This window comes from Aythya fuligula, chromosome 3, assembly GCF_009819795.1.
Source record: "Aythya fuligula isolate bAytFul2 chromosome 3, bAytFul2.pri, whole genome shotgun sequence".
NCBI classification, from domain to species: Eukaryota; Metazoa; Chordata; class Aves; order Anseriformes; family Anatidae; genus Aythya; species Aythya fuligula.
In genome coordinates, this window is record NC_045561.1 from 51,671,513 (window position 1) to 51,683,838 (window position 12,326).

At 39.7% G+C, this 12,326-nt stretch overlaps 1 protein-coding gene across 3 annotated transcripts in view; it reads left to right on the forward strand.

Moving 5' to 3' along the window:
* Positions 1-12,326, forward strand: part of MTHFD1L (methylenetetrahydrofolate dehydrogenase (NADP+ dependent) 1 like) — a 146,472-nt gene that overhangs the window by 75,300 nt on the left and 58,846 nt on the right. For all 3 annotated transcript variants that reach the window (XM_032184138.1, XM_032184139.1, XM_032184141.1), the window contains 4 exons: positions 8,053-8,192; positions 9,864-9,905; positions 11,376-11,476; positions 11,898-12,075. In XM_032184138.1, coding sequence (XP_032040029.1) covers positions 8,053-8,192; positions 9,864-9,905; positions 11,376-11,476; positions 11,898-12,075 — 461 coding nt within the window. The remainder of the gene's footprint in view (positions 1-8,052; positions 8,193-9,863; positions 9,906-11,375; positions 11,477-11,897; positions 12,076-12,326) is intronic.

Here is a 12,326-nt window from a genome sequence, read left to right on the forward strand (position 1 = left end):
GTCAGCTTTTTCCAGATGCTTATAACGTGACTTCTCGATGCCTGTTCCAAGTGCCTTTTCCGTAGCTCTTCCTGGGGGAGTGGGCTGAGCCAAAATCTGAGAGCTCAACAGAGAGCAGCCTCACTTTGATGAAAGATGTGCTTGGGGCTGGAGTTTCAGCCGACTGAATCCTTTAAAAGGGAGAGTAAATGAACGTCTGGTGGTGGGATACACACAGAGGAACGTGGTCTAGGTGCGATGAAATTTACCATAAGCACTCTGGATAATACTGTGGATGCTGTAAGTTAATACACTCCTTATAGTTTGGGAATTGTAAAAGAACGTCCTTAAATGAAGATCAATCAGTGCTGCTGTTAATTATTCCTTCCATGCAATGCCAAATAAAAAAAAGTGGTGAGGTTTTAATTTTGTAATTACCAGAAGGCTAATAAGTCTTTGCCAAAGGCTGTGATGATCTCTTAAGTATGAGATAATGTAATTGCCTTATTCCTGTGCCATTAATTGTACTCCATTTTAAAAACGTGGTCATCTGTCTTATGAGCAAAAGGATAGCCTGTTACCTCAAACGAAACGTGCTACGAATGGTAAAAGGCTGCAATTTAAAAATCAGTCCTTTTGTTTGATATTTTTTTCTGGGTAATGTAACTTTCAAGACCATTATAAATGAAGGAGGTTAGAAAAGAACTATTTAAATTTGGCTAATGTATTCAACTGTGCGTTACATAGCCCTTGTGTGGGACCCAACGCTTAGCCTGTGAGTAATGGGTCCTTACCTGACTATGGGACCCAGGAGGTAAGAACAAGCGGGTGTAAAAGCCACCAGACTTAGCAGAGGGATGCAGAGAAACACATAGCCCATGAAGCCACATGCAGCTCTCTATATTTCTATTAGAATTGTTTGTAGATTATAAGACATCTTCACTTTTTTTTTTTTTTATATCAGTATTTCTAGTAATAAATCTAAATAATGAGCTCATTACTAGTGAGCTGTGAGAAGACATCAAATTTTAAATTCAAGATGTTAGAGTATGGTTTGACAAGGTGACTAGTAATGAATTAACATCTTGGTACTGTTGAAATGGGGCTTTTTCTTCCTTCTTTCCTCTGCTTCTGCTGCTTGTTTGACACAGACACTTGTCTGGTCTCACAAGAGCTGATTTAAGTCTAACTCAGTGGAAAAAAAATATTCTGTTTTTCTGTTTGTTTGGTTTGTTGTTTTTTTGGTTAGCAAATTACAACAGTTCCAACTAGATGCATACCAAAAGCCTGTGGGAAGTCTGGGCAGTGGGGAGGGAGGGATGGAGCAGGGGAGAAGGGAGGTAGAATTAAGAGAGAGCAGCAATGCCCCCTTTCAGCAAGGCAGGGCACACATTTGGTTCAGCCATAGTGTCAAACCATGCCCTAAATTGGTGTTTTGTGGGCAGCAATCATTGCAATTGCACTTCTGTGTATTTTCAAGAGAGGGAGGAGGCAAGCAGAGCTGGAAAGATGCACAGAGCATGCTTTCTGTCACACAATGCCATTCCTGCCAGCTCCTGGGTTGTTCAGTTTGATTTTATGCTCCCTGAATTTAAAATCCAATATACACAGCATACGTATATAAGCAAATCACTCAGAGGTCTTACACTCTTAACTGCAAGAGAATCAAGATTTAAAAATTATCATCTTCAATCTGGACTGTAGAAAATAAAGTGAACTTTTTGCTAGTCTTCTGTCTATTGTCTGGGAATAACCTGTAGAAGTCATTCTGCAGATTTGCTTATTTAATGTATAGGATAATCTCAGAAAATACTGGCTGTTAACAGCAATTGTTTAATTTTAAAGCGACTAATTGGAAGAGGTTAGTCTATAACCTTGAGTTTCTCATTAAATGCTTTCTTGCATTTAAATGGGAAAATCCATTTATTTTTTGGGGTTTAAAAAAAAAAAAGTGTTTCTGTGGAAAAGCTTGAAATAGCTTGTTAGGGGGTCCGAAGGGAATTGGCACTTAGCTGAAGGATACTCCTGGAGCCAAGCACCCCTGTGCAGCATTTGCTCTCAGGAGGGAGCGACACAAGACTCATGGCCATGTGAAAAGTCTGTCCTTCGGAGGAAGGCAATGTGAATCAAATTGCTCCTGTCGTGAGGTAGGATGGCAGTGTACTTGAATATGAATATTTTCTTCAGCTTGATGCATTTTCTTTATGTGGAGAAGTTGAAAATTTACATATTTTTTTACTCCAAATAAATTTTTATCAGCAGAGGTCTTGGTTGCTGGAGCACTGAGTATTGCAGCTTGGAAGTAAGTGTGGAGGCAGGAGCTGGGCATTTCTAACATCTCTCACTGGAGGTGCTTCTGCAGGTGGGTCTGTGTACCTTTGCAGTGATGTCTACACAGAATCTCCAGTGAATAGTAATCTAATATCGAATGTGACTTCAGTATCATTTTATTTGTTTTCTGAGAACAGAATGTCTTTTGCTCAGGTCTTCTTCCTGGAGAAAACCCACTAGTGATGGTTTTCACCTAAGATGCCAAATCTTCCATATCTGCTGGTTCAGTCTAAGATCTGAATTGGCGATCACTCGAGACATCTTCAGTGCCCTTACCTCTGCAGAGCACATGCTGCTCTGGCATCTTTCTTTAGCACAGGATAAAAAGTACCTGTTCCTTTCAGTGATCCTGTGTTCTGCCAAACTAATGGCAGATATTTTTCCTATTCCCTTCTCTCCCAAAACTGAGACAGAGTGAGACAACAGCATATAAACTCTCAGAGACAATTGAAGCTATTTTCTTCATGGTGTGAAAAATGCTCATTCTTAATATACTTGCATGTAGTTTTCTACTGTGCTGGACTTTGTGTCCAGCTGTTGTTGCATGCTATCTGACAATGCATCAGAAGAAAAATGAACAGGAAAACTCCATCTCCTGCTGGGGAGGGGGAGAAAAAAGAGGAAAAAGGAGGGGAAAAAAAATAAAAATCTGTTCCATTCCAAAATCAGTCATAATACTGGAAGTTCACATCAGATGAATTGCCAGTCAGTATGGACAAACATCTGGCTTATTTTTGTTAGTATAGCTAGGGATGAATATGATATCCTGTTCACTGATCATCCTAGTTTATCTTGGCGGTTGTGCACCTTGATATTTTTCACTTAAACAAGAACATATCAGTACTCTACAGCTAGCCTGCCTTGAGATCCAGGTTCACAGTTCATGTGCTTCTGTGACTTTGAACTCTTCTTTTCCTGAGTTTACCAGCAGACAGCTGCACCAGAACAGATATGTTTACATGTGGGGAGTAAATGGCAGCTCGCAGCTCAGAGTTTCCATTTCCTTTTACATTGTTCAGGAATCCAAGCTCACAATTCTTGTCCCAAAGCTTCACCTCGTGTGCATGCATCTGACTTGGCCTGTTGTGGTGCAAGCGTTTTGTTTTGACATTGATTTGTTGATAGAAAGTGCTGACTAGGGAGAAGCTACTTACAGTAGGAATTAGCCTCAGTGTACATGAAATTACATTGTTAGTGAAATGTCTTCTTTTTAAAAAAACACTTTCTGTAAGGGGTTTAAGCAGTATGTAAATGTGAGCCTAATGTGGAACTACTTTATGCAGTTGTAGCATGATAGATGCATTTTTAGGTGGAGAAAAAATTACATTTTGTATTAAGCATGACTGTGAAATCTGATTAGCGGCTTAAGCCATGACACTGACTATGTAAGCTGTTGTCATGCATAGGTGATAAAATATTCCCAGATGTGCTTGGCAAGGCATAATTCCATCAAAAGGCTATGGTAATTACAAACAAGAAACAAAACCATTGGAGTGATTTGTTCATTTGCCTGAACCCTAAAGAGGAATTAGAGACTTCAGCAAGTGGTATCAATTGCTCAGAGGGGAAATCCTTGCTCTGACTTTATACAGCCTGACAGGCTTCCTATCATCTCTCTTGATTAATTTCACATTTATAAGTTTTCATTCCTCCTCTCCCCCTTTTGTTTTCAACCTAATTTGGATGTTGCAGGTTTGTGCTCTGAAAGAAAGTTACAGGTTATTGGTTATTTTGGTAGTCAAACTCAGTCAAGTAGATATTGTGTAAATGACCTGTAGAAAGCCCTGTAGCAATTGTGTGTTGTGTTTTGCCTACTGTTACTTTGAAATAAGATCCCCTAAGTTTCCCTGGTGTGTGAGAATAAGCTTAGTTTTTGGTCACCCTCACATGGGTCTTCTGTGAGAAGTTGAATTGACTGGAGTATTTTGATTGAATTAATTTCTGATATGTGTGTCATTAATTGCTAGATTTGACCTGTGGGCCATTATGAAAAGTAATGTACTGGTAGTGCACTGCTGATACATGTAATTTTAACTTGTAATTTACGTTCTAATGACTCTATCATTCGTATGATACTTGACTATACATTTGAAGCATAAAATCACACAGAATATTTGTAGAATTAGGAAGTTCTGATTGAATATGAGAGGGCATTTCTTTACTGTGAGGATGACAGAGCATTGGCACATGCTGCTGAGAGAGCCTGTGGAGTCTCCTGCTCTGGAGATATTCAAACCCCACCTGGATGCCATCCTGTGTAACATGTTCTGGGTGACCCTGCTCGGCAGGGGGCTTGGACCAGATGATCTTCAGAGGTCCCTTCCCACCTCAGCCGTTACCTCAGCTGTTCTGTGATTCTGTAATTAGGTTTTGCACTTTATATGACCATGTAATGAGACAGTCTGGAGAGCTGTATGGCCTGAAAATTATGCTCAGAAAATAATCTTTTAGTACCTGTCTAGATCATTTCCAGTCTTAGAAGTGCAAGGAGGAGATTTGGAGCAGAAGGCTAAACCTGGGGCCATAACAGCCCTGAGCCACCTTGGATATGTTGCCTTCAGATTGCACTCTGAGGCTAGCAGTGAAGGGCAAATACGTAAGCTTGCTGAAGGTAAGTCATTTACCTCTTTACTTTCATCACAACCACTGTGCTTGTGGCCAAGAAATCAAAGCAAGCAGTTAACATCATGCTGGCATCCTACTGTCTATTACAAGCCTCTCGCCTGATTGCAGGGAGCAGAGATTCAGGGGGACCACAGGGGTCAGAGTAGTGGGGTGCTGATGTTGGGAAGCTGGAGTGTATTGCCGGGGACATGAGGGGGTCTACAAATGGACAATTCAGCCACTGCTGTTGCTGAGATAACCACGCTCTTAGTTCAGAGTGCCTTTCCTAGTCTAAAACTAAGAGAAATGCATGGAAGAGAGTGTTGTTCTTAAAGTCAGTTAAAAAATAAAAAGAGACTGTTTAATCATGGAGTAGTAGTTGCATCATAAACTTCCCTGCCTTCAGCTGAGGTGCAGCTGACCACATCCATGCTTAGGTAGACGTTTGTTCCTGAAATCTTCATCGGTTCGCTCATAAGCTGTAATTACCTTCTGTTGACAAATCATATACGAGAAACGATAACCGAAATAGAACAACATGTATTACTTTGCATTCCTGTTCTTTCATTTAAAGTGATTAGCTGTTTTATCTCATAATCTCTGAATGTCGACTAGCTTGAAACTTCCCATTCATGGCCTGTATTTGTTTTTCTTTGGCACTTTAATTTGGAAGCAGGAAACAATCTGAAAGTAATTATATTAAGTGTTTCAGCACAAAGATTTTAAAATATAATAGCTTGGCATATTACTCCATCTTCTCTCTATTCCTCAGAGGAAATAAAATGGACTTAGCGACTTTCATTCAGGCAGCTTTTGTACTGCATCCTGTTTCCTTCCTCACATCTGAGAAAGCACCGATATTCCTCTCCAATCTGAGTAAACCTGATCTCTGTGTTGTAGTGGTCACTGAACACATGTATTTTGTTCACTTTTCTGCTGTTGATATAGGGTTTGGGCTGTTCACATGCATTGAGTTTAGGCAAGCCTGCATTTTGCCCTCCATATCAAAGGAAAGCATTGCAGGGAATAGATGAATATTCATAGCTAAACAGATAAGTGTCTGGGTGTTTGCCCTGGCTTTTTAGGCTGGTGAAGGGAGTCTAGCACCTCCCCAGAGACCTGAAGCGCTATGTGTGCTGTTCCTGCACTTGTTGGAGGGCTCAAATCTCTGCTTTTTGCTCGCTGAAAGGTAGCGAAAGGGGGATCCAAAGTCGAAGGAAAATTGACCCTTGGAAAAGCTTGGCATGAAAAGGATTAAGTCCCTGGAAACTTTGTTTGGAAACGTTAGGAGACTGCTATGTATATATGCTAGCAACCTTTGTAAGAGAAAAATTATTTTCCCACCCTCTCAAGTACTTGGTAGTTTATCTGTTGTTTATATTAAAGATTGATCGTGCTTATGTATTCCTGACAGAGTTCTCATTAATAACCCTGAGCCACGTAAGAGGCTGGAGGAGAAGAATGGGGGTTACTGGAAAGTAGACGTGATCACTGGCTCTGCTTTTAATATGACATGTCCTGACTTTAGCTTTGTTCCTGTGAATCATTGTGTTTGTGTAACACACACACCCCCCCCCTTTTTTTTTCTTGTAGTTGCTTCCATATTTGATATGTTTTTTTTTCTCAGGAATATTAAAAAAAAAGATAACATACTTATTACAGCGATGTTGGGGAACGTTAATGATGACGCTTGTCAAGTTACTATCTCAAGAGGTTTCTGCTCCCTGCCATGCCCACTGCCCTGTTGTCTGGCTCTTGCTTCCTCCCCCAGCCCCAGCAGCCATTTCCTCCCTCAGAGCAAGCCGTGCAGGCGATTGTTTCAGCCTGTGCCAAGTGAAAGGGGTGGAAGAGGGCCAGGGGAGTGAGGACAAATGCACGAAGGCTGAGACTTCCTAAAGTCCATCAGCTGCCAACTGAGAGGGACTTTCTCCCACGGAAGCAAGAGCTGATCTGGAAGCTGCTCCTCATCCTCCTTGACCCCACTGAAGGTTTCCAGCCCCCAAGTGTTCAGGCAGCTCCTTGTGATCACCTTCAAAGCTTGAGAGTCAAAACTGCTGGCTAGGGGGGGAGACTGAAAAGGAATTTGCTAGGTTTTGCAAGCTGCTTGGGATTATGGGGGCATGTTACCAGCCCTGCTTGGAATCAGGTCCAGAAGCCTCTAGAGAGGGCTATTTTACCACCCTGGTTTGTCTGCCAGGAAGTTCCTTCCCATCTTCCAGAGCCATGCTTTGATCCCATCTTTCAGGGTGTTCTGGTGGAAAATAGTTATGTGGGCAAATTTTCAGCCAATAGTTTTAATCCCTTGAATTTCTGAATTGCAATGTGCTTATGTTTGCCGAATAAGAAATCCTTTGGATCTTAAAAGAGGCACTTGAAGTAACTGATATTTGACAAACCGGAGCAAATTATCTCCAAAGAGATTGTCATTTAATACAGAATATCTTCTCTTTTATCTGTACTTCTACGAGAAATACTTCACCTGGTATATCTTAATTCTGCACAGTTGTTTTTTTTTTCCTTTGTCATACTACATTAACATCTCACAGCTCTTCTGTGCAAAATCCTGGTAAAGATTTCACTTTTCAGTAGCATCTTCGAGACTGAGATGTGACTGTAGATGCTGGCTTGTGTTTATAATTAAACATCTGCTCCATAAAAGCAAGAGATGACCAAAAGTTCTGCAGACCTAGGGGAATTTAGATATGATAGCTGTGAAGAAAGCATATCTTCAGTGCAATCAAGGGAGAAGGAATAACGTAGGGAAGTCTTATATCTGTAAGAATTTTCAAACATTTTAAATCAATCTAATTATACAGAAATATCTATTTTGGAGGATGAGATGTTTGTAAAAGACTTTGATTCCAACTCATTTGGATTGCTTGTTTTTTTTCCCCATATGACTACTTTTGATGACATATTGTACATATCAAGAATAAGAGAATTTATTTCTGGGTTGGGAATAGTTTTTTAATCAGACTCAGTAATGTAAATAGCCCTCTATTTGAAAGTTCATTCAAAACTGAGTACTGGTGTATATTTAAAAGCACTGTATGGTAAAGTAGAAGTATCCCCCAGTGTTTAACTGAAAGCATGTTTTATGTGTGGTTTTGTTTTGTTTTGTTTTTTAATGTTTAACAGTGACTGAAGCTGGCTTTGGTGCTGACATCGGGATGGAGAAATTCTTCAACATCAAATGCAGAGCCTCTGGCTTGGTTCCCAGTGTGGTCGTACTTGTTGCTACAGTGAGGGCTTTGAAGATGCATGGAGGTGGGCCAAATGTAAGTTTTTGCACCTTCCTTGGAAAATAAAATTGTCGCTAAAGTTTGAAATAAGTAAAATATCTTGGTTTAAGAAACAATGGGGATAGCTTTTGGAGCAATATTTAGATACCGTCTCTGACTTACCTCATCATATAGTTGTTAGCTCCAAAGGCAACGCAGAAATGCAAAGGCACAAATGAAAGAAGATGGATGAAAGAGCTCTGAAGAAGCACTAAATCTTGTGAAGGAGGGAAGTTTGTTTGTGTGGAGGAAAGAAAAAAAAAAAAGCTATAAAATGGATATGTTTTCTTTTCCCTGCATTTTGAAATAGCATATCTGAGTGCACTGAAGTAGTCACAAGCTGGGAAAGTTGGCAGCTGAGGAGGACAGAGAAGAAAGTTCAGGCTGCAGTATGTGAGCGGAAGTAGGGAACATTGTTTATGAAAGTTTTGAGATTTCTTTCACTGCAATAATGGGAACTCCTTCTGTCCTTTTAGTCTGCTCAGGTTAATTCCCTCAGGGATGCAAAGGTAATTGGTACAAGTGTGCAAGTGTTTTCTCAGTGTACCAGAAGTGTATCACTTTTTGCTATTTAAGCCAAGAAGACACTTGTATAGATAACTGATTCTAGAAGTACTCCCCAGTCATACAAGCAGACTGGACTCTGCTAGCCGAGCAGACAGACGCTAAGCTCCTAAAAACACTTTTTTGCCCGATGGTATGCAAGAGAGTGATGCTGCCAGGGAAACAGTCTTACTGGATGAAAATACCAGAGCTGTTGCCGCAGCCACAAAATTTTGGACTGCGTGGTCTTCTTTACAGCAAATCATCTCATAGAGCTGAGCTTTTTCCTTTTCCAGTCTTTCAGGTTGGCATAATTATATAACTTTGTATCATTTTAGTCCACTTTAATGCAAGTTTTCTTTATTTTTAATAACATTCTTTCTTGCATGTCAGGCTGGTATACTTTTATCATTCAATCTAGTAAATATACCACTTGAATACGTCCTCGTAGCAGTCTCTATTTCTGTCTGAGTTGTGTCTTTAGCAAGTATAGAGCTTTCATTTGGTCATGTAATACATCATAGAGCTACGCTGAATGCCAGATACTTTTACTGGGAGCTAGCTGTAAAATGGACCAGGACCAGTGCCTAGGAGAAAAGTGACCACGTCCAGTACCTGAGATTGATATATTTGGTCCTGGGAGGCTCAGAATAGTACACCAGTCATACTCTGCCATACCTGTTTTCTTTCCAGCAAAGGAAGTTACTTGCATGAAATTCCTTGCCATGGGCAATAATTACAGAGCACCCAAAGATGATATTTGTCTTCTGTTTATCTGTGTCAGAACTGTTCCTTCAGCCAACTGTTGGAGGTTCCTTTCCACTGTCTTTGCACTGCTGGTGCATCATTAAACATGTAGAACAGGGTCCAATTACATTCTCTAATAAATCTTTTACAACTAGTTGCTGAGTAACTACTTGTGTCTTGCTGCTCAGATACAGTGGGAAGTGTTGCTACTCTCCTTGTATCGGTGTAACTTGCAATAAAATAGAGGCTGCAATCACCCTATGATTTTTTTTGTGCCATATTTGTACTGCCAGGCAGTATAGAAAACAAGCAAAAGTGCACTTCTGACTACTTAGGATCATGACAAGTGTTAAATCTGTGGTGACTTTATTATTCCAGGTAACTGCTGGTGCACCCCTGAAGAAGGAATACACAGAAGAGGTAAGAGGAACTACTACAAAACTTTAGGAGGAGTTTTTGTTTAAAAACCACTTGGTGGTTATCCCTCCTGTGTGTGCTATGTGTGTCACTGCATGGTAGATTGTACTGAGGAACTGAACCAGCTGAAAAATAACTTTTCAGTAAACTTTCAAGGATCAGTAAGTTTTCAGACTGATCAGCTCTTCATTCAAGTCCATCATATAGCCTCTCAAGCATTTCTGGCATTCATGGCAGCACAAGGGCAGAGTGGTGCAGGGGTCAAAGACACTCCCTGCAATTCATGACAGCTTAACCTGTTCATTAAACAGCAGGCTTAATCTGGAATTGGATGTCATTCTTCAAACAAAAGTACATTCTTCAAGTTCGTTTTCTTTGTCTCTTTGCTGTCCTCTGATATTTTGAGAGTTTTACAATCAGATCACCTTTAGGTTGAATACAAATTCAAACAGCCACTTTAAGACTTTTGATTATATCAGGCTAAGGATATGTGTGTTATTGCAATTAAGACAAGCCCTACAAAGTCTGAGGTAATAGAGTAAATAAGGAAATCTACTAATGTGCTTTTATCTGGGACACATGCATAGATTAGAATATGTATCTAACGTCATCAATTAAATAGCACATTTCAGAAACTCAGAGGTAGTAAATTTTCCAAACTGTGTGTTTACTGATGAATATATAGGTGCACATATCTGACTTAAGTAGTGGATGTATGTGTTGTGTTATATCCTCTATATTTTGAAGTCTCCCAAGTGTGTAAGTCTTATAAACTACATCTCTGTGGATCTAATCCTTCTGAAGTCAGTGGGATGTGTGAGTACCTTAGCAGGATTTCCATTATTGACATGTTTCTGTGGCATTGCACAAAGGGCTGTGATCCAAGTCCATTCTTCCTGCATTTGAATATGGAAGAGATTTAAGGTGTCTCCTCTGCCCATAGATTGATTTGTCCTCTGAGAACAAGAGGACATGAGCACAAGGTGACCAGAGTAGCTGAGGAGAAAAATGATCTGCCATCTACCCCAGTTTTGGGGCAACGTGTCTGTTGCATTACTATGTGAAGCTATCTCCTTCAAGGAAGCCACTGATCAGAGTAGGAGGGAAAGGGGAACAGGCAACAAGGCTGCCAGTGTTTTGTGTGAACCTGCCCACAGACCCTTTTTTGAATCCTTTATATTGCCAATCATCAGCTGCAGTGTCTTCTCATGTCCTAGAAAAGAGCAAAGCATTCATGTACAAATTTTGGACACTGCGTAAACACTTAAATATGTCTGTTGCTTATTAATTTAACTAAGAATTAATAACTACCAAAATATTTTGTCTGGAAACATTTTACTTGCCCGCAACTGTCATAATCAGCACTGTTTATGTTCAGTTTAATTTATGGAAAATCCCATTAAAACATTCCATTTGGCAGGAGCAGGCTTGATGTATTTGACCATTTCCATTAATTTTTATTTAATTGTGTAGAACCTCCAGCTGGTAGCTGATGGCTGCTGTAATCTACAGAAACAGATTCAAATTACTCAGCTCTTTGGAGTTCCTGTTGTGGTTGCTCTAAATGTCTTCAAGTAAGTCTGTTCATTTGTTACTTTTGTGAGTAAATTCACAGATCAAATTTCACGCTTTTTCTTGATTTATAAATTAAATAGTTTGGGCATGAAGAAGAGGTGTTGAAGAACTTTATTTTTTTTCTCCTTCCTCCTTTTTCTCCTTCTCTTCCTTCGTCCTGAATATCCTTTAAATCCTTGCTTGTTCTTAAGGTTTTAAAGCAACAAAAAGTATATAATGTTATGGAAATATTAATGTCCATGTTAATTAGTTATAACAATTACTAAAGGCGTCCTGGAAATGTAAGTATACATGCTGCATATAAAAGTGCTATGCATATGTCAACTTTATATAAAAACTACTGATGTAGAGTAAGGCTAAATGTATAAGATTATAAAATAGAACTAATTATTAAACAAACCAGAACTGTTTGGTTGGCAGAACTGACTCTCCTGCTGAGGTTGATCTGGTGTGTGAGATTGCAAAGCGGTCTGGAGCTTTTGATGCTGTACCCTGCAATCACTGGTCGGATGGTGGTAGAGGAGCAGTAAAACTAGCTCAAGCTGTGGAAAAGGCAGCCAATCAGAAAAACAGTTTCAAATACCTCTACAGCTTGGAGGTAAGATTTTTTTTTTTCTTTTATGAATGCTTGCTACATCAGTTTTGGATTTAAAATGAGAATGTTGCAACAAAGCTATCTAGCATACTTGGAAAGGGACTTTGCTTAAAATCATAAAAGCTGGTGAGAGCAAGCAATCTTTGTCGCAGGATACTTACTAGTAGCGTTTATTCCTTAGTGCATTGAACGTTTTTGATAAGTTCATGTTTAGCATAAAAATATATCTGTAGGTATCATCTATAAACTGTTGT